At 44.5% G+C, this 27,598-nt stretch overlaps 1 protein-coding gene across 1 annotated transcript; it reads left to right on the top strand.

Moving 5' to 3' along the window:
• The first annotated feature begins 17 nt into the window (after positions 1 to 17).
• Positions 18 to 22,459, top strand: Btv (dynein cytoplasmic heavy chain beethoven). The gene is made up of 45 exons (XM_076765503.1): positions 18 to 257; positions 497 to 825; positions 946 to 1,108; positions 1,176 to 1,357; positions 1,420 to 1,532; positions 1,646 to 1,888; positions 1,954 to 2,174; positions 2,358 to 2,756; positions 3,010 to 3,251; positions 3,563 to 3,886; positions 4,110 to 4,176; positions 4,241 to 4,577; positions 5,477 to 6,213; positions 6,432 to 6,594; positions 6,698 to 6,917; positions 7,027 to 7,153; positions 7,257 to 7,580; positions 7,671 to 7,952; positions 9,190 to 9,433; positions 9,648 to 10,155; positions 10,281 to 10,673; positions 11,187 to 11,366; positions 11,636 to 12,001; positions 12,491 to 12,609; positions 12,727 to 13,037; positions 13,144 to 13,292; positions 13,452 to 13,730; positions 13,962 to 14,191; positions 14,475 to 14,603; positions 14,674 to 14,922; positions 15,479 to 15,912; positions 15,977 to 16,111; positions 16,164 to 16,393; positions 16,451 to 16,660; positions 16,917 to 17,205; positions 17,462 to 17,971; positions 18,135 to 18,394; positions 19,082 to 19,276; positions 19,352 to 19,583; positions 19,656 to 19,809; positions 20,001 to 20,220; positions 20,290 to 21,026; positions 21,296 to 21,534; positions 21,607 to 21,901; positions 22,057 to 22,459. The coding sequence occupies exons 1-45, from the start codon at positions 21 to 23 to the stop codon at positions 22,350 to 22,352; spliced, it is 12,303 nt and encodes a 4,100-aa protein (XP_076621618.1). The 5' UTR covers positions 18 to 20; the 3' UTR covers positions 22,353 to 22,459.
• The last annotated feature ends 5,139 nt before the right edge of the window (positions 22,460 to 27,598 follow it).

Below are 27,598 nucleotides of genomic sequence, written 5' to 3'. Positions count from 1 at the left end.
TGCAGTCGCGAGAAAAAACAATGGTGGTGCACGACAAACGTAGATCATTGATAGTGTCCACCGCGGGCCATTTCTTCGGCGTATCTCTGACGGACGAGGAGACTATCGCCAATGGCCAATCGGTGCTGGACAATTTCCTGGACAGAGCCACGTGCAGAACCCTCTGTGCACAGCCGGCTGACGACGAGGACGACCAGACACGATTGGAACTGAGCAACGAGTTACCTGTCGGCAGAAACACGTTGGTCTTCTTCAAGGTAAAACGAAAATTCCAAATGAAACTCGACTGGTTTTGGAATTTATCGATAGAGTGAGATATTGATAAACAATATCCAAGTATGTAGTGAATTGCACAGAACACTTGGAAATAGTTTCGATAATAATTTAACCAGCGATTATCAAAGCAGAGTACAGTTTGTAGTAAAAGTATTTGGATATTAATATAGTCTCGAGTTCGATTACCTTTCTTTACGAGAAATACTGTCGATTTTGGCAGTTGACAGAGGCACCGGTTACGGAGAAGAATTTTCACGAGCTCGTTCACGTGACATCCACCGGAAGCGACAAAGGATCGGCGTTGATCGAGGCCCTTCGACAAGTATGGGCTCCCACTCTCCGTTCCTCTGGGCTCAGTTCATCGTATTTGAAGAAACTGGAGGAGAATCTTCTCGGTTCGTCGGCTGCAGCTTCCGTTCAGGAGGAAGAGGATCACTGGAGGAAGAAATGGGAGGAAGCGAATCGTTCCCACGACAGAACGATCTACGCCGAGGCTGTAAAAAGTTTGAAGAGTATCAGGGCGGAACTCGAGAGCGCAGCGGTGGCTAGGTATCCTAAAAATTGAAACAAATCCCAATAAACACGCCACCCAATACATTTCGAATCTTCCTGAAATAATAGCCTTCTTGATTCCTGTCACTTTCTGTCCGTCCAATTTACATTTTTTAGAGATGGGTTGATCGGGGTGGAGGATGCCGTCGAGGCAGTTTCCGGTTACGTGGACGATTTGTGGAAATTAGGGGACCAGGTGTACACTGAGGAACGCATGAAATCCTTTTTGAATATCGTTGGAGATGAAGTGGTGTCAGTTGTGAGAAACGTGATAGACGAGGTAATAGAAAAATATTGGAATCAAGGAATTTATTCATAATTCGAGTATGAATTTATTTATGAAACAGATGCGTACTGTAGACGATCGAGTGAAGGTAGAAGCGATTTCGACCGGCGCGAGTATTTGCGAGAAATGGACGAACATGGCGGAACAGTTCACCACGCTCTTCTGGCCCCATCATTCCGTTCATCCCTGGAAGGGCGCTAGTCACATTCCAGAGAGATGTTCTCGTATCGGTGTACGACTCAGGTATCAGAATTGACTCTTCCTCCTCCTGATCCGCGGTAAAATGCAATCTTCGTCACCTTTAGGCAGATTGCCGAGTTACGCGCTCAGTATCGACAATTAACCAGGCTACTGACAGCCAATGAAAGATCTGGACTTGGCACGGATTCCTTGATGCAATGCTTCGACGATGTTAGAGGTATCCTCCTTATTCGTCTGTTTATTTTACTAGGCACTGAAGTAACATTTTTCCTCAATAAAGTTATCTCTAGTCTGATACATGATAACTTTGCAATTGATAAATGTCGTCAGTCGTCTTCGACGACGAAAGGAACACCGACTGGAATCGACTGAGAAGAAAGGTCGAGGAGGGTTTGGTTCCCGCTGAGGAACGGGTTGCCCAAAAATTGAAGTCCCAAATCGCCGATGCCACCACCCCGAACTCGCTGCTCGCCGAATTTCGACGCTACTTCGAATTGATGAAAAGAGATGGCTTGAAGAGGGCCCTACGCGGAGAACGGGAGGCTTTGCTTTCCGCGTACTGGGACCTCATAGGTAATTGAAACAGTAAATCTGACCTCGACGGGACGAGACTTATTCTATAATTCGTTAAACATAAGAAAGCTGCTTGGCCGGGCCGGACACGGGGGATCTCTTAGACAGTCCCAGAATACTCCAAGAAGTTCAAGCTGCCAGGTCGTCGGAAACGAGGCTGAAAAGTTTAAGCAAATTAGGGAAAGAGCTGCTCGCTGATCTTCCCGGATACGAGGAAATCTCATCAAAAGTAACGACAGCCCTGAGAGACGTCGAAAGGAAACGGCAAAGTTTCCTCGAGGCTTGGGTAACTTTTTTAATCATTTTATATGCGACCTATACGTCTCAAGAAATCGATTCTTACAATAATACGCTCGAAACTCGAGTCTCCTTTTTTACAAATAAACAGTTTTGATACTGTGAACGTTTCTTTACGAATCGATTGCAATATTTACGGAAATTAAACACTGTTGGAGCGTTCGTTCAACAGACGGAGGAGACGAAGGACGCTGTGGCGAGAAGAGAATTGTCTCTGGGCACCGATTCCGCGGTGGTGGAGTTGACAGGGACTAGTATGATGCGAGTGACGTACGATCCAAGGCTGATGACTCTGATAAGAGAAGCCAGGGCGCTTTCGAGCCAAGGAGTAGAGCTTCCTAGGGAAGTTAGGGACCTGGTGGAAAGGGCAGGAGCTCTGGCGGGTCGTGCACGGGCTCTTCAGCAGGTCGCGACCTTCCACAATACTATTGGCGATCGCATGGTGCCATCCCAGAGGCCACTGATGCTCACAACTGCCCTCGAACTGGCTCGCGCTGTCCAAGAACAATCCGGAGTAGTTTGGTCCGATCCTCTGGCTGTTGACGCTTACACCGCCAGGCTGAAGGAATTGGTAATTTACCACAAGGATTGTTATAGTACCTCCCAATGGACGAAATGCAGAAATTGGCAAAATTTTTGCAAGTTTTACGTATTAAAAATATTATATTTTCTCTCGTGTACTATTGGGTTTTTAGTACAATAATTAAATATTTGCGTTCATAGTTGCATGGAACTTTGAACAATGAGTACGTGGAACGGTACATTGTTGGATTGGTAAAATATTTAAGAGAATTTCAAGAGTATCTTCATCGTTATTAACGCAGGTGAGAAAGTTCGCGCAGCAGAATTCCGAGCTGGCCGCGAAGCACGGCGCTTTGCGAGACCTGGTGTCGAATTTATTAAAAGGGGAGACTGTTAACCTAATTGGGAATCAAAACGCTTGGAAGGACGCCCTGATGAGCATGAGAACTATCGTCGACACCGTGGAAGCTGAATACGGAAACACGAAAGCATGGAAACTGCACTGGGACAGACAGCTGCTCAAAGCACTGGACGTAGCTTACAGGCGAGGGAAACAGAATTTAATATAACAGAATATTTTCTCACGTTAGACTAGACTTCGTCACGATAAAAGAAAAGTAAAAAATTACAATAAAAAGACTTTTCAGTATAATGGAAGCAAATCGATGGAAAATTGTTCGTACCGCGTGTTATTCTGGCCAATCGGTAATAATGAAGCGCGCAGAATTGGTTTCTAATGAATTTCGAATGTTCTTGAAACAATTTCGTCCGCGATAATGTGCAATTTTCATATTCATAGGCGATTTGCATAAAACGGACGGTTTCTTTCATCCACCCCCCTTTTATTTTTTGCAGAGGCGCTCTGCCGTCGCTATTGAAGAAATTGCCGGATATTAAAGTGGAGCTGACGTTTCGGGACGGATCTTTGCAATGGAGGCCGCCTCTCGAGGAGATCCGCGCGAAATTGTACTCGGCGATACGTCGATCGCTTTCGATCCCGATGAACTTCAGGGGGGTCGGGGACGCGGCCGATGCACACTTCGGTGATCTGATTCAAAGAAACGGCTATCTGTTCGGCGGCGTCTACAAGCAGGCCGAAATTGCTCTTTCCGCTCTGGAAACGCTCAGAATGAAATGGCTGCATCTGGCGGCGCCAGCGAAAATTGACGTCGCTGAACGGTACGGGGCCGGAAAATTATGTTACAGGGGCGGAACGTATTCAGAAATTGCGTACCCGATGCACTGTTTATTCGCTCTGGCGATTTTACATCGCCTTATTTCAATAATGGAAACTTAATTCTCAGTAATATATTTAATAGAAGCGAAACAATAACACGCAGAAATACCTCTTTCTTTCGTTTATTATATAATGTTATGTTTAATAATTCTCTGCAACGAGCAGACTGAAAGGACGCTCGCCGCAAGAATGGACGAGGGCTTTCAAAGACTCCAAACAATGGGCTCAAAAGGTCAGCTAACTTTGCTTTGCCGTAAATAGTTCGCCAGTTTCACGTACGGTTAACGAAAAATCAGGTTGGCAAACTGCGGGGAGGCGAGGTGAGAGTTTGGTGCGTCAGCGTGGACACGGTGACGACCAGAAACGACTTGGAATCGGCTACCCGTCGATTCTGGGAACGTCTGTGCTCCGATCTGAGGGTGGAAGCCTCGTCGAGGCTGGTAGCCATCGTGGAGTTCCTTTCTTCCGCCTCGAAGGAACTGGAACGTAGACCTCGAAGCGTGGAAGAGGTTGGATTGGCTTACGAGGCACACGAACGAATCCAAGCGCAGTCGTCCGGCATGGCTGAAGAGATGGAAGCCATTGCTGGACTTTCCAAAGTATTGGCTGCCTGGACCAGCGAGAATCTCGAAGGTAATCGACGGATACTATCAACGCAAGAATCGAGCAGTCTCGATAAATTTTATTTATTCCCTTTCTATTCGACGATTATCGAACTACGTCATTTTTCTAAATTGAAGGAGCTACGAGAGAAATTTCTTGAAGGAAAACTCTTACGATATCTCGTATACAACGTTTTTTAAATGTTAGCGAAAGTATGGGCGATCAGAATTTCTACGAAAGGATGTTCCCACCCTTAGATTTATTTTTAGCAAGTTAACGACGAAACGTTGTCTATAGTACGTCGTGGACTGATTTCCACGAACCCCACTGTATCTTTAGAAGAGGCATTGAAAGTATTATTGTCTTTTAGAAGCATATAACTGAGATTGTTAAACACACTGACACAGGTATTTAACGACCATTCGCCAGGAAGGAGCTTTAAAACCTGTGTTCTGGAACATAGACGAGAATAAGATATTACATAATACATTATATACGTAAGGCTCCCACCCACGTCTATCTTTCAGAAATTAGTTGGGGTGGAGTCTTACGATGGTGGTGGGATTACGTAATATCCTCACCCTCATCAATATTTCAGAAGCTAGGTCGTAGAGGTCCTACAGTTCCCTCCGACTTCAAAATTAGTAAGAATACAATTTCAAAGAGTAAATTGGATAACATTCCACGCAACAAGAAGCAGGAAAAAGAAAATTACATCTACAAGCAAAGAATTACAGTATACAGTTCTTTTCTGGAAAATGCGTAAGATTTTGGGGGTATGTCTATTCACCAAAAATGACTGTAATAAGCCCTCGCAACTAAAAATAATTTTTTCAGAACGATCTAAAAATTTTTAATTTCGCTGAAAAATTTCTCCACCTACAACCTGACGATTTTTCTTAAAAATTTGCTTTTGTCAATTAAAATAGGCGTCAGCGCAGCGTACACGTCCTGGCAAGACTTGGCCGATCGTTTGGAGCGTCACAAGGCGGTCGTAGCTCGTGAACTTGAAGACGCCAAAGTGAATCTTCGTCACAGAACGGTGGCTCTGCGAGACGAGCTGGAAAGATGGCAAACGAAATGGTCTTCCAAGCCGGAGATCCTCGCCCTAGACTGGATCATATCCATGAGGGAGAGATGGACGAACCTGAAGGAGCAGCTGGACGCTCTGAACGTCGACTGTCGAAGAGTCGAGCTAAGCACCGACGACATTTTGGAGAACAACGAGGAGAACATGAAGAAGCTGGAGCTGCAGTTGGACGTGGAGGAGTCCAACTGTCGGTTTCAGGCCGAATTTTTGGAGGAACTGAAGAACCAAGAGGAGGAAGAGTGGACGGTGGCGAGAAGGAGATTGCCCAGGCTTCACGACTGGTTGGATTCTTGGGAGAGTAGAATACGCGTACAGCTGAAGGGTCAGTTTAAGGATGAGTCGATGGATCGAAAGGATAGCATAGAAATGGACACGTCCGTTGGCAGAAAGGTACGCGAGGTCAGAGACGCCATCGAGTGGCTGCAGCTTCTCCGTGGGGACGAAATTGCGGAGGAACATTGGGGCGAATTGAAGCCGCTTCTGAATTTGAACGACGTCAGGAACGCGAGGGATATTACCTTGGGACATTTGCTCCATTCCGTGGGGAAGATCCAGGAACACGCCGAGAAGATAAAGGTGACGATTAAAGGTTTAATTGCACGATCCCGCTCGAGATTGCAAAACGCGACGGTGAAAACTGTAGCCAAAGTCGTTGCGGTTCGAGGGAGGATTTTCGATGCTTTATTTATTTTGCGGACGTTGCAACGAGAAATAAATTTTTAAATGGAAAAGCTTGACGTTTCCCCTTTCATTCCCGGACCCTTTAATTACGTTCGCGTGTACTTTGCTCCCAGGAAACAACAAAGAGAGCCGCGGCAGAGAGCGGTATACGCCAAGGGCTGATGGAACTCGAATCCTGGGAGGCGTCGGCTCATTTTCAACTACAAGATTCAAAGGACAGCAAGAACGCTAATATCCTTCTCGTCGAGGAATATGGAACCCTATTAGCGAGAGCGGGTAAACCGTATTTTTCCATTTCAGAAACAGCCCACCAGGCTTTCGTAATTTACCGAGAGAGAAAGAGGCACGCGGTAAACTAATTACGTTCGTTAACGAAAAGGTGAACTGAGACTGCTGTTGGAGGGTGCGAAGGGGGCGGCTGGCTACGAAAGGTTCGCTGCCCGCGTGGCTCGTTGTGAAAGCGGACTTTCGGAGGTCGAGGAGAGAATAAAGATCCTGAGCACCATTCAGAGGAAATGGGTTTACTTGGAACCGGTTTACGAAGGGGGCGCAGCCCCGAATGACACTGGGAGATGGTCCAGGGCCAACAAAGAATTCAGGTGATCGATGGGGACATTTTTCATGAAAATTACGCTTCAAAAATAGTATTAGATTTGTATTCAAATAAATACTCAAAGGTTGCTTATAGTAATTCGAACAAACGTTCAGGTATCTCATGGGAGAAGTGTCTCGCGATCCGAGGCTGTCGTCCTTAAGGAGGCTCCCTATTACAGCCTTCACAAACTTGAAGGATCTCCTCGATAGGTGTCAGAGAAGCCTCGACGAGTACTTAGAGGTATCACAGAGTCTGTTTCAGACAAATATTTCGCCCGTGTAATTGCAGAGAGCTGTCTGTGTCTGTTATAACGCACGTTTTTGTCTTCTACTCGAACTTTCAGGAGAAACGGTCGTCCTACCCGCGCCTGTATTTCCTAAGCGACGAAGATCTCCTCGAATTAGTGTCAGCCAACGGCCGCGGTCTGGAGGCTCATCTACCAAAATTATACCAGGGCGTCGGATCAATAATAAAGGACGATAATGGACTGACAGCTGTTGTATCGCCAGAAGGTGAAACGTTGCAGTTATCCAGTCCCGTTGACCTCCGCGATCCATTACCGCGATGGCTGAGTAATCTCGAGGAGGGGATGAAAAACGCTCTTCGTCAAGGCTTGGAGAAATGCTTGATCGACACGACGCCGGATCCGTCGTCCTATCCGACTCAAGTAAAAACATTTTTCGCTCCTCTGTATAATTTCTTGGAGTATCTGCTTCCGAGTTCTTTAGAAACTGTAACGAACGCGACGCCTGTTAAGGTTCTGCTACTGGCGGAAAGAATTCGATTTACGGAACGATGCGAGATCGCGTTGAAGGAAGGTCGCTCGTCTTTGAAGAACCTCGTCGAATATCTGGAGACACAAAGGGCTAGGTACAGGGGGCTGGAGGATGCTGGTGACAAATTGACTGCTTTGAAAGCGCGCGGCCTCCTCCTTGACACTGTTCACCACCTCGAGGTAGCTAGGAATCTTCTGAACGTCACCCTGCAGGAGGAGAGCACCGTTTGGGCCTGGCAGAGACAGCTCAGAAGCTACAGAACTGTAAGATTCTCCCAGTTTTAATGAATAAAGATTATTGTTCCATGCAGAGACCATTTTATGTAAATGGATACATTTACATATCTTTGAAACTGCTACTAACGCTAAACAAACAGGAGTTGAAAATATTAGGTCGTTCCAGAACTGAGTCAACATTAGAAGTGGCAAAGCTTCCCTTTTAAAATGATTTGCTCTATTTCCACTGTCACATTCCCCGTCCTACAATAGTCTAGTAAAGCGTATTAAAAATACTAAAACTTTAGACGCGTGTAGTTCCGAAACTGCTAGTGCTTTATCCATTATTGAGCCATCGTTGGAAGCGGTAAAGCTTCCCCTTTAAAATGGTTTTTTGTTTTTGGCGATCCGACTTTTCGTTTTCGAGATATCGTAATTTAAATGAAAGGGTAATTTTTCAATTACGAACGCCATCTCGCTGTCCGCTATACGAAAGTCCAGGAAAACGTATTAAAAATACTAAAACTTTAGACGCGTGCAGTTCCGAAACTACTAGTGTTTTATTAATTATTGAGGTATTGTCAGAAGCGGCAAAGCTTCCCCTTTAAAATGGTTTTTGGTTTTTGACGATCCGACTTTCTGTTTTCGAGATATCGCAATTTATGTAAAGGGGTAATTTTTTTAATTCGACTATCGCTGTCTTCGTCTGACGCGTCGCGCCGGACCTCTCTTTCTCGCACGTGACTCGTGACCGTCTGGCCGACTGACCTACTTTTTCAATGTGCGCGCGCGGTCAACGACCTTGACAAGGCCGCGGCGAAAAAGTAAACAATCTTCGGACCCTTATATTTCCGGAACTAGCCACCGCATCGACTTGAAATTAAAATCCTCATATCTCCGGAACTAATAAAGCTATCGACTCTCACAAACGCTCATTTTAAAGGGCATTTCATCCTCTATCCAATGAGCATACCAACTACTATAATTTTTGCTACCTTCTATGTTTTTTTGGAACTTTAATTATCAAATAATTTCCAAAGTAATAAAATATTACTTACATTAAATTTAACAACCAACAAATTATAATATAGAACGTTTACGATGTTTACTCGTTTACTATAAAACACGGCATCAAATTGTGGGACGACCTAATGGTTTCGTAAATGCATTAAACCAGCACAAATATTTGTAGGCTTTTTAACCGGTGCATTTTCCACGAGTCCGCGCTTTTCTAGAGTTAGGGGGTCAAGTGTATGGTAATTCAAGAAGCGATTTGTTCCCGTAGAATAAAGGACCGGTAGTGCGTTGTGCCGGAGCGGAATTTCCATACCGTTTCGAGTACCAAGGGGCGGCAGTAGGTTTGGTTCAAACGCCGTTGACAGAAAGGTGTTTCCTGGCTCTCGCTCAGGCTATGAAACTCGGTTTGGGCGGCAGCCCAACCGGGCCAGCTGGAACTGGAAAAACCGAAAGCGTCAAAGCGTTGGGAGCTATTCTTGGCAGGCTGGTTTTAGTTTTCAATTGCGACGAAGGTAAGAATAAAACGTTCGCGAATCGATTTTTAGGGTCTAAAACCGAACACCGACTACTTCCACGCGTTAAAACATTCATGAATATTTCTTGCCAGTATACTCCTGGAAAGAATGCTCTATAAATCGAATTAAAAACGAACTTTCGAGGTTATTCTCTTTGATCTCCGTATCAAAAGAATCCGTATACTGCTGATTACAAAAATGTCGATATCAGGAATGGACGCTGGTAGCATGCGACGGATCCTAGGTGGTCTAGCACAAGCTGGTGCATGGGGCTGCTTCGACGAGTTTAATCGTCTAGAAGAGGAGACGCTCAGCGCCGTGGCGATGTTGGTCAGACCCCTTCAAGAAGCTGTCCGCGACGGTGCGTCTCAAGTTTTGTTGGACGACCAGAAGGTGAACCTTGACCCGCACTGTTGCGTGTTCATCACGATGAATCCCGCCGGGATCGAGTACGGTGGTCGTCGCAAGCTTCCGGATTCCTTGGCCAGACTCTTTAGACCGATCGGAATGGCTCATCCCGACAGATCTGACATAGTGAAGGCGTTGTTGGAGTGTGCTGGATTTTTGGACGCCTCCACCCTCGCAGTGCAGCTCGTGGAAACGTTGGACACCGCGGAGATCCTTCTTTCCAATCAGCCACACTACGACTGGGGCCTCAGGGCCCTCAGATCCGTGCTCGACGCGATTCCCACGGGAGCTGACTTGGACGAGACCAGCAGGTTGCTTCTCTTCCAATTCTGTTGGAAATACTTTGTTAGGAAGTCTCGTGATTGCCTTTGATTCGTTTATTTTTGACAAAATTCTCGACTTCTTCCTCACAGAGTCTTCTCACTCTGATTTTTAGATTAGTGGCCGCGATCAGGGCTTCCACGTTGCCTAAATTGACGGAGGAGGACACGTCGAAGTTTCTGTCGCTGTTAGAAGACGTTTTCCCGAGAGCAAATCCCTCGTCCTCCACTTTCATCGACAGACGAGATCTACAGACTGCTTTGCTCGAGCTTTGCGAGGACCAAGAACTGGGCAAGGAGATCGCCAACAGGTGCATTCAATTGAACGATCAATTGAAAAGCAGAACCGGCGTGGCGATCGTCGGCCCGCCAGGAAGCGGCAAAACGACCATCAGGAAACTGCTGTGCGACGCGCTGACGAAAATTGGAGAAACGGTCGTCGAGTTTCACGTCTATCCTGGCGCCATGCCGAAATCCAGGCTTCTCGGGCGCATCGATCCTGAAACCAGGTAGCGTCGTTAATATTTCTTTATAAATCAACTTCGTTATTGACTCGAAAGCATCTCCTAGGAAAATTATTCCTGAAGACAGTGTATTTAAAAAATGATTTCAACCATTACTCTAGCAAATGACTGAAAATAAAAATAAAATAAGAAGGGACTGGCAATAATTTCGAATCGATAGGAACAAATTTGTTGCAAACATAGCGCAGTATTTCTTGACGAGGAGATATCTACCGTATCTCCATCAAACGTTGTCCTGGGAATCCCGAAAATTAGTCCAGGGTGACTAATGACCAGAGTGATGCATGGCTGTGCACGGACACATGTACCATACTGCTGCCCAGCGATTCTAGTTTATGATGCTTGATTGATAATGGGTCTGGCGTGCACGAGAAACAGATTGCCCTTGATCCGCGTTAGTTAAGGAAAATGACGATCATCGGTGCCCAAAGTTATAGATATATCTTTAACTTGATTTTGCTATTTAATAATATTTAATTCTTCGTCTGGACGAATCAGAGAATGGAAGGAAGGTTTGCTGTCGAGCTTCGTGGCATCGGCCGGTGAATCGACGACTTGGATTATCCTGAACGGCGACGTGGAACCCGATTGGGCCGAGGCTCTGAACTCTGCTCTGGACGACAATCGATTACTGACCTTACCTAACGGCGTGGGCGTGAAACTTGGCTCTGGAACAAAGTACACTTCTCACCACTTATATATTACTTTTCTTTTCCCACTCGTTTTCTGTAATATAAACGCGTCATAATCAGGCATTGAATTTTTCACTGTCCGGAACAGACGTTCAATCTACTCCGCCACAGGCCACTGAGAGATTAATAAAAATCATGAAACATTAGGAATAATAACGAATGCAATTCTATTATGAGGGTTTCCACGAGGCAAGGGGTCGATGCTTCACATTTAAACGTTAGAATACTATTCTACGTGCATTTATTTCTAAACAGGTTCATTTTCGAGACCCATAAGCTAGCCGGCGCGAGTCCAGCCACCGTTTCGCGATTAGGGGTGGTTCATTTGGGCTCGACTAGCCCCAGCTCTTTGCTGGTATCGTCGCGATTGAGAGGACTGCCAGAGGCGGCGAAAGAGCTCGCAAATTCCCACCTTTGTCCCTGTATCGAGGAATGTTTGAAGATCAACGCTGACGTTTCCTCGGCCTCCGGTTTAATGGACTCCGCGTGTTGCCATTTAAAGAGCTCTCGCACTCACACCGCGGCTTCTCACGCTCTACTCGCGTCTTTGTGCAGCCAGATAGGGGATGAAAGGCCCAGAGACGATTTGGCACGTTTCGTTTACCAATCGACCGACTGCTGGTAAGCGTAACACCTTTACGTTTTTATTTGCCTTCATCGACGTTTTCCCGTCGCAAACCGAACTTCAAACCGATGCAAACTTGTTGCAAATCGCGTAGCTGTGCTTTCCAAAGTGATACGGATTAATTATACATTTTTATAACATTTGTAATACACCATTTGTACATCCTGTGTACGAAATATATAAATACACAGTGACACTAATCTAGATCATCGTGCAAATAAGATTGGTATCATTATCCTCGTTACACGTTATAAATATTCATGTTTCTTGTTTGCGTCAGTCATCATCGATACAATTTATTATGCGTTGCTCGTTGTTCGCGTTATCCATATTATCTGTTCTGTTAAAAATTAAGAGAAAGCTAATTTACTGAAACTAAACCAGTTCATTATCGACGGATCGATGGGAGTTGTATATATTCGTCCACTATTATTTGAATACAATTTCGTCCCTTTGATGGATTAGTTTGTTGTTCGAAACCGCAGGTGTCCAAATCCGCAGAAACCAAGCGCTGTGCTGTACAATGGGGATACGGATCGATTGGAGGCTGTCGGTGATGCTGATCAATCAACAGACACGGACGATGGTCCTGTTTCGCTATCAGGTATCGCGATACTATGGTTCCGTTAAATTTAAAACGATCGAAACGAGTTATTTGCATTCGCCTTTATCCAATTTATCCTCGCCCCTTTTCCTGGAACGATAAACATTACGTTTGCAGGCACTATGAAGGGGGCCTTGTCGTCTGTTTTGCCGTGGATCAGGGACAACCAACCTATTATGATAAGAGGTCCAGAGGGCTGCGGGAAAAGTACCCTAATATCCGTTGTACTCTCTGCTGTCAGAAGCAACGAGCCTTCGACTTTGATAAAAGGATCCTCCCTCTACGGGCCGCAGGATTTGGTCGCAAAATTGAAAAGGGGCTGCGTGCAACTGAACTCATCTTCTCACGGGAGGACCTACAAGCCCAGAAGTGGATCCAGAGTTATTCTGATTTTGGAAGATTTGCATCTGGCTTCCAAGGACCTTCAAGTACTGTCGTTAATAATTAATCCTCCGCAAAGAGTAGAAAAACAGTTTTTGCACGAGAAGATGAAAAAGGGAAAGCAGAAAGAAATATATTATTTATTTAAATTAGGAGCTGGTGCGAGAGCTGCTTCAAGAAGGAGGATTCCACGAGGAGGATCTTGAATTCGCCATAGTTCCTTTGACCATTGTATGCACAGCTGATGCAACCACTAGATTGCATCCCAGGCTGGAAGCACTTTTATCCACTCACTATTTGCCGTGAGTATTTTTAAATAAACTGGAACTCGGTTCCCATCGCGGTTTCGTTTGTTAATTCGTACATCGTCTAAGATACAATTTTATTTCATCGAATTAAATGTTTTAAGTACGTTTTCTGTTATTTTATTTTTTCGCGCGGTTGTACGTTCTGCATCCTAGGTATCCAAGCGCGAAGGACATCGTAGCAGTGTTGGAGCTGCACCTGAAAAACTCCTTGGTGGGGAACGATGTACTGATCGAATCCTGGATCGCCCAGATGACGCCCTCCATGCTGGAAGCTTTCGAGTTAATGAAATCCTCCCGTGGCTCGTCCATCGAGTGGACTCCCAAGGATCTGATTTCCTGGGCAGACAGTTTAAAGTACTATCCCACTCCGGAAGATGAAGCAGACATTACGCGTCATTTGTTGGACGCTGGACAACGGTTGTTCCATCCTAGGTAACATCTCTCCGCGAGTCGACTATCGGAATCACTGTAAATGGAAAGCTCTCGACATTTGAACTCGTATCACAAATTTTTAGTTAAAATAACTTTGTTTAAATACAGGATTACTATATTCATCTACTCCCAAAATCTTAAGATAGAAACGACAAGTTTGATTAATTTTTGGGAGACACATTTAATGTATTTTTTTAACCATCGATCATCGAGCGATTTTAATTTGGTCAGACTGGCGTCGCGAGATCAGTCACGCTGGGAATCGATAATCCTGTCGAAAGCACCGAGGACACAAATACCTGGTAACGACGTGTACATATGGAAACTCGGGAATACCGGGTTATTACCGTTGGGCGAGGAACAATGGACGAAGGAGATAATTAATGCTGCAGCGAGATGCGCCAGGGAAGGCGATCCCGTGCAAGCGTCGATTTCGTCTCACCTGTTGCGCACAGTGGCCGGTACGCGTATTGAATCGAGTTAATTTTATGTTATTTTGAAAACGAGCTCAATCCGGCGGCGGTTTAATCCTATCGGACCACTTTGTAAATTTAACAAGATTACGCTCGCCGTAAACGTTCTTGCTGCAATCGACCTCCTCTCTATGCGCTTTATCACTAATTTCGTAAAATAAATTTCTGCATTCCCCAACGATTGAGAATGGTCGTAATATTGATTTAAATCACGAGCAATCTTCATATATTAATTAGAATACGAGAAATTCAATTTCTAATTTTTCCCGAGGTCTGAGCTGGGCTTTCGGGACCAATCTGAGGGGCGTAATTTTAATTGGACGACCCGGAGCCGGAAGAAAGTCGGCCGTGAGACTCGCTGCCACCTTTTCCACCCTGCGTTTGGTGGACTCCGGGCCTGGTATAGTATGGGATACGATTTTTAACGAAGGAAATTCATATTTTGGAAAGATAAAGGACGGATTGTTCAGGGCGTGGTCGGGCCTCGATGAAAACTGCGGTTCAGGCTGCTGGGATCGACGGTGAACCGACTCTCCTCTTGCTGGAGGAGCACCACATGAGAGAGAGTGGATTGGCTGTCCTGGCGAGTGCAATAGTGTCAAGAGGAGAGCTACCAGGACTATTTACAGCGGAGGAACTCGACGGCTTAATAGCGCCATTGGCGGACGTGGCCAGGAGAGAAGATTTCTCGGGCACTTTGGAACAATACCTCTACCACCGTAAGCACCCAATCATGGTTTCTCGAAAGCGAAACGACCGCCATTCGAACGACAATAATCCCGCCATTTAACATCGCCTCCATCGCGTTCCAATTTCATTCATAACATTCCCCTCTCTCGAGAATTAAAATCATTTCGACGAATAAATCGTCTATCGTCCTCTTAATCGTGCAAATTTATTATTTTCAATGTAAACTGATGAGTTTATTACAGTGGAGCTGGTTCAAATATAGTCTGGCACTTTTACTTTTCAAGATTCAGTTCGAATTTGCCTTCGTTTCGAACAAAAATATACAGTCATATACAGTGATGATTAGACCGAAAATTCACATTTTTATTAATAGAATTAATGAGATGAGCTTCTCAGAGGGTTGTCTGAACCTCTAAATATAATAATTTACTTACTTTAAGTATTTTTTATATTAAGTGCATTGTGTAGTTTGTTGAAAATTTAAATTAGTCTTCTAGGATCAATAAAACGAACAAAACATCCCAAAGCTGAAATTACCCAAACAACAAAAGTTCACCGAGTGTTTTGAAACATCCCTGGTCGCAGGTCTACGCAATTATCTTCGAGTTGCGATGATCGTGGACACCGGAGAAGTAAGATCGTCCTGGTTGTCGCGTTCAGGGCTCCTCAGGCACTGTGCCCTGATCGGGTCAGGTCTGGGCAGCGAATGGTGGTCCTGGGAGGTCCCGTTGATCGAGCTGGCGAACCTTCAAAGCGGCATCGAGGTCGACGACGCGGAGGAGACGCTGCCTGGCGTGAAGGCGATGGTCAAGGCTCATCTCCAGGCTCCGCGACAGCAACGAGCTCCAGCACGGTTCTTGGCGATGGTGCACACTTGGAAGCACCTGCGCGTCGCCTGGAGCGAGGAAATGGAGCAGAAGGTGGCCAGCCTCCAGGCTGGGATAGGCAGATTGAAGGAAGCTGGCGAGCAGGTCGCCAAACTGGAGGACGAAGTCTCGAAGCAGCGTCAGGAGCTGGAGGTACCTTTTAAAGATCCACATTTCATGTTGTTTGCATCGTATTTTTTTAATTGTAATTGCACAGGCGGAACAAGGACGTGCAAACGCGGCTCTCGAGCAGATCACAGCCACCATGAGAGGCGCCACCGGACAGAGAGGAGAGATGACCAACTTGAAGGCTGAGACTGAACGGGAGAGCGCGGAACTGGCGCGCAGAAAGGTAAGAGTAGGGTTGATTTTTAGGAATCGTTGGTAGATACTTGATCGTACAGGCGGATATCGAAGGGGAACTGGGCAAGGTCGAGCCTCTGGTCGAACAAGCTGCGCAAGCAGTAGCAGGTATCAGCGCTGACGCGTTGGCGGAGGTCCGTTCGTTGAGAGCGCCTCCAGCACCAGTTCGAGACGTCCTCGAGGGCGTTCTTCGATTAATGGGAATAAAAGACACGTCTTGGAACAGCATGAAAACGTTCCTGGCGAAACGCGGGATCAAAGACGAGATTAGGTGAGCGTCCTCGTTGCACGGCTTTCCGTACAAATACATAAAAGATCTTTCTATTAGAACTTGGGACGCGAGGAGAAGCACGTCGTCCAGCTTGGACGCGGTTGCCAAGTTGGTCAAGGAGCGGCCAGAGAGCTTCGAGGAGAAAACCGCGAAAAGAGCATCCGTGGCAGCGGCTCCGTTGGCTGCCTGGGTCCTGGCGAATCTGCAGTACGGTCGGATCATTCAGCAGGTCGCGCCTCTCGAGAGGGAACAACGATTACTGGCTGAGTACGTTCCAAATGAAAGAGGATAGTTCTATTTTTGTTTCTGTCGAGCGTAGTTTTCGTTGAATGATTGAAAAATCAATTATATCCGGATCCTTGGTTAGGCTAAGGGATTTGTTTTTAAAAATAACACAAGACTTATGAACTGCTTTCTGGAAATAGAAACCACTCACAAAAAAAAATAGTCCAATGTAAAGAAAGCTAAGATATTGCAATCATATCCACCCACGTCGGTGAGTGAACGTCTTGGACGCTTCCAGGCGTCTGTCAGCCGCGGAAGCTCAGATTGGCAAGCTGGAAGCTGGACTGAACACAGTCGAAAGTCGCGTGGCACAGCTTCAGGAGGAACTTGCAGAGCGTTCTAGAGGCGCAGCCGGACTACAATTGCGTGCTGAGGCCACTGAAGCGAGACTAGCAACTGCTAGAGCGTTGTTGCAGAAGTTGGACACGGAACACAGAGATTGGCAAGCACAGCTGGAGGAACTGACTGACAGAAAGGAGAAACTGGACGTGGAGGCTGCCAATGTGGCGTCGTTGTTGGTGTACGAGGCATGTAGCAATTTAACATTCACAAACTTCCTTATATTTTAGCGTCTACTCTTCACAATCTAATAGTTAATTAAAGACTTCCCAATAATTTTCATAGCCGCCATATTTATCATTGGGTACTTTTATAATTCAAATTTAATTCTTTACCTTTTGCATCGAGGTTTATTAGACTTTTCAACTATCGAATGATAAAGTTCAATCTTTGAAGTGTGGCACGGAATTGCGGTGAACGGTGACGTTAAATAATGAATCGCAGGATCCCGGGAGGGAAGACAAATGGAAAAAGTTGGCAATCGAGCTATTGATCACAGAGCGAGAGAGATTGCTGTGGCGGGCGCAGGGTTTGCCAGCGGACACCGGAAGTCTCGTGGGTGCTTCCTGCGCCCTCAGGGGCCCGTTGGTCCCCGTATTCGTGGACCCATCGGGAGTGGCGGTCTCGTGGCTGAAGAACAACATCGGCTCCAGGATGGAAACCACGAAACCGGAGGATGCGAAATTTCTGACTACCCTGGAGCTCGCCGTGCGTTTCGGGAAACCTTTGTTGGTGGAGGAACTGGTGGACTTTCCCTCGATTTTATTGCCACTGTTACGTAGACGTCCTCTGAGGCTCGGCGAGCGAACTTTGCCGGCTCCGCAGGGTTTCAAACTTTTCTTGGCCACCAGACGCGACAAATTGGATGGTTTTCCGAGGGAAGTTGACGCGGTCTTGTTCAAGATCGCCCTTGGGGCCGGCTCGAAGAGCCTCGCCGAAAGATTTGTCGAAAGGGTGAGGAAAATTGAATCTCCGCGTCAGTTTACGTTAATAGTTATGGATCTTTGCTCGCTTCGCGTCTTGTTTTGTACTCTTTTTCGTTTACGACGGTATTGGATCGTTTTGAAATTGGAAAGGATCGATGAGACGGTCGAGATTAATTACTTTACCCCGACAGGTTTTGTTGAAGGAGACGCCGGAGCTGGCGACGCAGAGGAAAGAAGCGCTGGAACGCGAAGAAAAATTATCAGGCGAACGGGACACCGCCAGATTGGATCTGTTGGCGCAGCTGGCCACCGCGAAAGGTCAAGATCTCCTCCAGGAGTCTGAAGGATCTCAGGGCGGGCTCTTGTCGTCGTTGGAAGCCACTCAGTCGAAAGCCAAAGAGATCGCGCTGGCCCTCGAGGAGAGTCGACGGAGCTTGGAAGACGTCACCAGGTAGACAAAAGTCTTTTCGACTGGAAACATAGTCGATAATGAATCTCTTTAATCTGTTCAATTTGTCTCTATCTTCCTTTTTACGTGGATTAGAAAAACACAGTACCAAGAATTTATCATTATTTATAATGCCTTCGATTCTCATTCTCCTCGGTGAAAGAATCATATACATTTATATCGCGAAGTTTTAATTAGAAATGTGAACAAGTGATAGATGCTCGTTTCAGAATGCGCTCATTAACCGATGACCAAGCTTGCGTGAGAACAAACCAACGAAAACTTCTTAGATTCGATAGAATCTGGTAATAAGATTATTCTCTGTTTCGTAAATTGAGAATCCTGATGAAAGGGATCCGATACGACGATAATAAAGCAATCAAAGTCGCCGCGATAAGAGTACTCGAGGCAATTCTGAAATAAGAGCCTCAGAAATAGTTCATTACTTGATCGATCCCCGTGCTTTATCGACGCAGGGGGGATATATTTCAAACAAAAAGAAAAGATGGTTTGTTCCGATACGACCATTGTTTCGCTCTTCGCAGCGTCAGTTCGGTTATTTATCGGACAGACAATGCACCATTCAATGGTTAGCAACGATATTACCATAACGATCGTTTTTCTCTGCGCTCGCTGAATTAATTTCTCACTGTTCTTTTATTTTTATACAATTTTTGTATCTCCATTCAGAAGAGCCAAGGAACACGAGAAATTAGCCAAATTCGCAGCTGGCTTGTACAAGACTGTGAAGGCCTCGACAGCCTTGAGTCCGCTGTACGTCTTTTCGGCGGAAGCTTTCACCGATATTTATTTGCAAGCGGAAGATTATAGATCCTCGATACTCTCCCAGGACAAGAAAGAACAGGATAAACTGATCGAAAAACGGCGAGTCACTAATATTTTCGTAATTTAAAATATCCCGTTTCCGTTGTACGCTATTCAATCATATTTTCGACACAGATTAATAGGTTTAACCCTGTATTACTGCGCGAACGCCGTGTACAGAAAGCATCGACTACCCTTGGCGTTGCAGCTGGCGCTTTCCTTGCATTCAGTGACGGACATCGAGAGGAACTTCCTGTTGGGTGAAGTGGTATTGGACGATGACGAAGATCCCGATTACAGAGTGCCCGAGTGGGTACCCGAGGAACGCCGCCTATCCGTTCGAGCTTTGGTGTCATCCTTGCCTCAAGTATAATTCTCGATTCGATTTCAAGCATAACACCACTTTTCGGTTCGCGTGAAACGTTTCTCTTCCCTGTAGATAGTCATAAGAATGAAGCCAGCCTGGCTGAACGACGTCAGCAACATTTATGCCGAAACCGGGCTGACCACGTTCCAGAAAATTTTGATCATAAAGACCCTTCGTCCGGACTACCTGCACACTGCTCTTTCGAAACTGGCTGCAGAAGTACTAGGTAAAATCGTTTCATGATCAAATATGTAGGATTTGAACACAACTTTGAACCCTTAATACATTTCAAAACTCTCTCAATTCTCTCACAACTCTAATTTTCACTGGCCTTCATTAAAACGTAGTCTGTTTCATAAACCAAACATTCAAGCACGCATTTAATGTATAACAATATCCCACAAATATTTTTCGAAGGTGTGAAAGACTTGGCGCCTCCGCAGTGGTCCCTGGGTAAGGTGGCCGAGCAGGAATCTTCGAATCCTGTGCTGTTGCTCCTATCGCCGGGAGCGGACCCTGGCTCGGAGCTGAGATCGTTGACCAACAACCAGGTTGCGTCTGCCACTGGGTTCGTGGAGGTGTCTTTGGGCCAGGGCCAAGTTGCTCAGGCTGAACTGGCGCTGGAAAGTGCTTGCAAGTAACGTATCTTCCCAATCCGATTTCAAACGTACGATTTCAATAGCTAACCCTAATGATAATCGAACAGAAACGGTAGCTGGATTCTTCTGAGCAACCTGCACCTCGCCCTAAACTGGCTGCCCCGTTTGGAGAGTCTTCTACGGTCACCGATGTGCACGACCAACAAGAACGCTGCCACGAGGATCTGGCTAACCACCGAGGAGTGTCTAGGATTCTACCCCAGCCTGGCGGGCCTCTGTTTGAAGCTGGCGTACGAGCCGCCGGAAGGCGTCAAGAGGAACGTGAAGAGGTCTCTCCAGCAGCTCCAACAGAAGCAGCAAAACGACGCGAACGTACCCGGGAGCGTTCTGCTGTCCTGGCTCCACGCCACGCTTCAAGAGCGACGGAAGTTCGTGCCCCAAGGCTGGATCAGGCCTTACGAGTGGAACGAGTCCGATCTCGAGGCTGCCTACGAGCTGGTCGTCAAGAACATGTCTTCGAGGAAGGACAAGGACAGGGACGGAAGCTGGCAGACTGGCAGGGGGCTGTTGGACGTCGCCGTTTACGGCGGTAGGCTTCAGGACGACTACGACACGAGAGCTCTGTGCTCGATCGTTCGCGACGTCTGGTCCTCCGCGGTGTTCGAGGGCCGCAGGAAGCTGGCTGGCACGCTGAGGATGTCTGAAAGATCGTTCGAGGACGCGTTCAAGGCGTTGGAACAGCTGCCTGACAGCGACTCACCCAAAGAGTGCTTTGGACTGCCTGCTAACGCGCATAGGGCTTGGGAAAGGGGAGCTGCTGAGGCTGCCTTGTCGCATCTCAAAGGTTGAGTTCGAAATTCTGAGACATAATTAGAGATAATTAGGGAGATTACTAATAAAGACACTAGGTAATTTAAATGAGAAGAATGTGGGAAGCATTAGTCACAGGTAAGGGCAACGAAGTGACAAAGTTGGTGGTACCAAACTCGAATGCAAGGTTGGATAGAACTTTTTTTACAATTTTCACGTGTAGAATCTAGTCCCGCATGCTACAGAACAGTCTGTATAAGCATTACAAATAATAATAGTTTCCGTTTGCGTGATTGTTCGCAGGCGTTCTGATCAAAGTATCGGGCAGCGACGAAAGAAGTAAGAAGACGGAATCGCAGGTACAAAGAGACCTGAAGGAATTGATCGATCGTAATGGTTTCATCTTTGGATCGTCCAGCATAGAAACCGACAGGAAGAAGAACACGCTGGAACGTTTCTTCGTCGACGAAATGAATTTGACTAAGAAGACGCTGAACCTTGTTCGAGTGGACGTTGATATTCTACATTTCGAGGATTCTAAGGTGTAACATTAATTATTGTAATTTCCTTCTATAAAATTACAGGCATACAATATTTTTAATCTGTCTGTATAGACTCCAACACGCTGGATGAAAGAGTGGGAATGTGGACCCAAAGAAATTTTGCCTTTCGTTAAAGGGCTAATGTCCAGGTACCAAGCCCTCGAGTCCATGCTGTCGATTTCCTCATCCATAGTGAATATATCGCGATTGGCCAGGCCACGAGCGTTTCTAACTGTCTTGAAACAACACACTGCGAGAGAAACGCAGCAACCTTTGGAGAACCTTCGACTTCGCGTGAATTGGTTGGAGAATCGTAGAAACGAAGAGTGGAAGATATCGTTTATCATCGAGGGACTTCTAATATCAGGTAACCACGTCGATTAATTGAATCTTAAAAAATCGTACGTCCTATTAAATTACAAAATCGACATGTGTGAACAAATTGAACGTAATTCTAAGAGTCAGAGTAGAGATTAATTTTCATCCACGTATGGTAAACGATGTTAACTGTTTGAAACGCAGGTGCATTAATAGAGAACGGTACTTTGGTGGACCTGGACGCAAACGCGGCATCCGTTGCGGCTGCACCGAGCTGCCAAATTGCATTCTTGCCCGAAAACTGCACACGGGATAGTTCGGACAACAAAGTAATGGGCGACTATTTGCGAAGCAACGATTCCGACGACACGCTGAGCATTCCGGTTTACGCGAATTCTCAAAGGGAGATATTAATTTGCTCCCTTCCGGTCAAGTGTCACAGGGAGGAGCACGACGACTGGTTACGTAGAGGCGTTGCTTTTCATCTAAAATTAACTTAACTTATTCGTGCACCAATCGCGACAACAACGCGAATTACTGTTAAACTTTTTACATAACTCAGTTTGCTATATTTTACTATTGATTTGATCTGTACTCGATATATAGACTGAATCATGTTCAACAGTATTAATTACACTTACGATCGTATTACAATATTAATCGATTTGTTACACACGTTTCTGTACTACCGTTGAAAATATATATTTTATCACTTTGTTTTTCCCTTGAAATCTTTCAGAATTTTACTGCTTAAATCTGCCAAACAGAGTCTAGATTTACGTAAGTTTTTCAGCGAACGATCACGATCCGACGCGACAAGCTAAACAATCTAATACGAGGAGGATGGAACGAAGTTCGAGAGTAATTACATAAACGAAATTTAGTTCGCGAAGTCAATCTATAAATCTTCGCGGGGGCTTCAGGCAGGCGAGGCAAAGTTTGGCAGGCTTAATGCCTTCTAGCTGGAAAAGTAGTCTCGAAGTTTTCGCCGAGGAGAAGATTGAGTGGCAGACCTCGTTATTGCTTTGTCCACAGAAGCCGCGTCTGTTTGGACCAATCGAAGATTCCCCAACTAGTTTCGAACAGCAATAAAATTACCTATCCGCTGCAACTGCGACGAATCGATCGTAAACTAACACGATAAAATTTGAAAGCGTACGAAACGTCAAAAAATCACGCGATCCACGCGCAGGGAATTTATCGAACGTCGCGAGGGCGATTCCAATTCGTTACTTTTGAACGATATTGTACACGATCGAACGAGAGAAGTTCGTACTCGGTACGAGAACAATAATAGAATCGATGACCGAAATATTCCCGGGGCCAGAAGGGTCCCCTGGAGGAGCACCGAACATCGTCAAATTGTTAATTAAGCGTCCACTCGATGCTCTCGAAATCAAGAGCGAGAAAACGCGACCGAATCGATCTTCATTATCCACCCGATGCACTCCCATGGCCGGAGAACTGGCTATTGTTTCGTCAGCTCGCTCGTTATCCCGTTTCCCAAAGAAACGAAACGCGAAGGATAATGATCCTCGTCGCTGAAACGAGTCTGCAACTCGTGATCCCTTTCTCTGGATTACTTTGTCTCGTCGGATGCAATCGCTGATTGTCTTACTGTGGCGCGACCACGCAACCGTAGACGGGAAACAATTTTTTTATTCGAGCAATAGTTAACAAACAAGCTATTCGCGGTCTACTCGTGGCGTTTGTCGGATTAAATTTTATTCGCCGAAATTAGAATTTTTCTCTGTATATACGAATAGCTACCGTGACGGCCATTGAAAATTCGCGGATCAATGGGCGACTGAAAATATCTGACTTTCCATTGGGTCTCTAAATTTGTTCGTAAACGTTCGATTTCCACTGTTACGTAACAGTGCGCTTCGTTGATGCGTATCTCGTTTCAAATCACACGTTGTACGCTGTGAATTAACGATACGCGCGCACAGGTAATTGAATTTAACGAATGGTGAATTAAATCGATACAATTTGCGTGAAAATTGTAGAATGAAAATATGGAAAAAATAATCGTCTCTGGCGAATCGAAAATGACAACTGATACGTTCATCGAACAGGGTATAGTAAAGAGGAAATTCGAGAATCAGAAATTTTTTATTACTTATAAAGTAATCGTTTGATACATCCTTCTAATCAGAAGTTACTCGTACAAGTTACATAGACTCAGAAAATAGCGAGAAGTAATTGGAGAAGTCATTGCAATTACACGGTCGTTCCTGCGTTAACGTTGGTTCGGATCCTTGTCTGTTACCAAATACTTGCATTTGGCAAAGTTTTCTAATAAAACGGGCCGGAACAACTCCATTCAAACTCCAACACGCTCGCTCGCAAATCATCGAACGTTCACCGCCTCAGGAATTAACGATTACAACTGCAATTATAACAAATTAGGGAACTAAACGTGCACGGGCGCTGTTGCTCGAAAATTTGGAGTGTCCCTCGATCTTTGAAACAAACTGAGACGAAAATAATAATTACGTTCAACTTTTTCGAAGAAGAAAAACATTGTTCGCGATACAGAATAAATAATGAAATAATTATTCATCCAAAGCGATTAAATTTGACACTTTGTCGAGGACGTCGTAAAATATTTATGACAAGCAATTTTAATATAATATCGTAGAGGTATCGATTGGATACCTCGTTGTTTACATTATGGCATAATCGCGTATCAGTAATTGACGCTTCGCGAAGAAAATGTTAAAAATAATACTTCCAGGAGGATATTATCGAAACAAAAGCAGTCATGATCTAAGCTTTCCTGGCTGAGTTAACGTTTTTCCAATATGAAAATATAAAAAATTATTAATATCGAAGGGTTCTTCCAAACCGTCGAGCAAGCGACGCGATCCTTAAAGAGATCCAGAAGAGAATTAAAATAACGCGAGCGTGTTTGGATTCGAATAATTCGTTCGTGGCAAAGCATGTACCGTGGTTGTTTTAGGAATCGAATCCCGTCAAACGAATCCGAATGAACCTTCGGCGAAATCGATCCGAGCAGCTCTTCTGGGCCAAACAATTATCGCAGGCCAAGTGCCTGTATTTGGCGAACGCAGAATAGAACAGACCCAACTTTCGCGACAACGAAATACGAACGGAATAAGCTCGGCTCGTTACCGAGGGTAAAATCGAAGTATTCAGGTCGCCGTTCACAATACGCACCGAGCGACAACAGTGGCCCTTTTGTTTCCCGCTCTGCCGCAGTCAAAACAGACCGCCTGCAGTCTAAATTAGCGCCGCGCAACGAACCAACCGGCTAAAATCGTCCAGGGAATCAATTCAACATTACGTACGCTTAACAAATTAAACGTTTCGCTGGTCGGACTTAATCGACGCCCCGTAACCCAGTTTGCCCGACACTTTACAACGCGAAAATCTTTCTCTCGATCCCCGTACGTTGTTCGTGTCACTAAACAGAGTCCATGGGGGAGGGAAAAATAATAAACAATATGAAAATCAATGCAGGGGTGTTGGTCAACCCTTGTAAAATTGAACCGGAGTTGGTTGATTTTTATTTTATTTTATTTGGGTCCCTTTCCAGGATAGTTGTACTATTTATTATGTTATGTTTTCTTTTTGAAACGTGGAATGCGAATAAAGAAAGTCATCGAATGAAATTGAAGAGTACACAGGACAATGGGTATATTATTTCAACGCATGCTACGAAAAGTAGTACGGTTCCATTTGACTCGAGGAGAACAGTACGTTTCAGTTTGTCAGGCAAAGAAATGCGTTTCTTACGAAAATTAGCGCGTTTACGAAAATTAGTATATTACATTTTGTACTTTTAAGTACGTTTTCTAATCCATGTTTGAGCAATGTAAATCGTGTAGAATTAAATCAATGTTTACATCGAGACAAAAGTTAGTTAAATATAATACGTAAACACTCGTGAAATGATCTAATACGTATGAAAACAATATATCTATTGATCGATAGAGATTAATGAAAGAGCATACAGTTACGTATGCTAAATTACTTCAAGGTTGGGTAACTTCAGAATTATTCGTGGTCGTATACTGTATCCAAATTAATCAAGCAAGTTATGCAGTGGAACTTTGATTATCCAAACATTGTTTAACCGAACCTATGATTATTCGAATAGAAGCGAATATTAACCCATTGAGACGGTCTTATTGAGAGCTTCGTGAAATATGAAAATTACGATGCACTAATAATAAAGAAGATAATAAAGAAGGAGAATATCGGAGCAAAAATAACATCCTATTTCGTTTGGTAGCATTCGCTGCATCGAGATCTATCTTGAGATGGTACGAAGCACAGAGAGAAAGTAATCTCATCGGAATCAGAACGCTAAGAAAAATACACAAACTGACGGTCGAGAAAGATTGGAACAGCAGAGTAGAATCCAAAGAAAACAATCCAAACTTCGTTAATAATATACAGGGTGTTCGGCCACCTGGGAAAAATTTTAATGGGGGACTCTAGTGGCCAAAATAAGACGAAAATCAAGAATACCAATTTGTTGATGGAGGCTTCGTCAAAAAGTTATTAACAATTAACTTCAAAAATTTCAAATCGTTCTGGAAAAATTATTTTCGTTTTCGGGGCTGAATTACAATAATTTTTCGTGAATACACATACCACTGAAATCCTACCCACTTTCGAGAAAAAAATTCGAGTAGGTACTGAAATTTTTAGACAAAATTAAAAAATATCAAATCATACTAAAAAAATTATATTTAATTACAGTGGGTAATTATAATCATTTTTGGTCATTACACATACCCCCGAAATCCTTCTCAGTTTCAAGAAAAAAATTCCTTACCGTAAATCTAATTTCTGGCCAGAAATGTCTGCCCGAATTTTCATGCGAATCTTTAAAACGTCATAACTTCTGAACGGATTGGACGATTTTAATGTTTAAAAAAGCAAACTACGCGTATTTTGATGGAGAATATGTACAAATCGCAAAAATATTCAAAAAGTTGGTCCTTTACCCCGCAAAATGAGAAAACCCCCATAAAAATGGTCCAATTTTCAAACAGCCATAACTCCTACTATTGTGAATATATTTCAATTAAACTTTTTTCTGGAGTAGAGCTCATGGGTACCTACAAAAATGTATTAGACAACTTTTCTATAGGGCGTCAAACAAAATTACTAAAAATGAAAAACGAATTTTTAAGAAAAATCGACAGGTGCCTAAATTTTTCGGCGAAAAAAAAAATTTCAAATCGTTCTAAAAAAATTATTTTTGGTTGCAGGGGTCAATTACAATCATTTTTGGTGAATAGACATACCACCGAAATCCTACGCATTTTCGAGAAAAAAATTCCTTATCGAAAATGTCTGACCATACATTGACATGTTTCCCTGAAATTTTTCGACAAAATTAAAAAATTTCAAATCGTTCTGAAAAAATTATTTTCGGTTGCGGGGGTCAATTACAATAATTTTTTATGAATAGACCTACCCCCGAAATCCTACTCCCTTTCTAGAAAAAAATTCATTACGGGTGGAACTTTAAACGTTAATAACTTTTTAACGAAGCCTCCATCAACAAATTAATATTCTTGATTTTCGTCTTATTTTGGTCTCTAGAATCTCCTATTCAAATTTTTCCCAGGGGTGGCCGAACACCCTGTACAGTAACGCGAACAACAAAAATATTTGTTCTTGCAATGAAACGTCATTTTTGTACAATTTATTATACGTTTGGACGAATATTCGCAGCAGCGAAGCAATGGCTCCTACAGCAAGA

Source organism: Colletes latitarsis, chromosome 1 (assembly GCF_051014445.1).
Source record: "Colletes latitarsis isolate SP2378_abdomen chromosome 1, iyColLati1, whole genome shotgun sequence".
Taxonomy (NCBI): Eukaryota; Metazoa; Arthropoda; class Insecta; order Hymenoptera; family Colletidae; genus Colletes; species Colletes latitarsis.
This window is presented reverse-complemented; position numbering and strand designations above follow the sequence as displayed.

What these genes read in the sequence shown, in the direction of transcription:
- Btv (XM_076765503.1), top strand. Translation starts at nt 21, where the DNA reads ATGGTGGTGCACGACAAACGTAGATCATTGATAGTGTCCACCGCGGGC. An exon ending in CCAAACAATGGGCTCAAAAG is followed by an intron (nt 4,177 to 4,240) that starts GTCAGCTAACTT and finishes ACGAAAAATCAG; the next exon opens with GTTGGCAAACTGCGGGGAGG. An exon ending in AGCAGCGTCAGGAGCTGGAG is followed by an intron (nt 15,913 to 15,976) that starts GTACCTTTTAAA and finishes GTAATTGCACAG; the next exon opens with GCGGAACAAGGACGTGCAAA.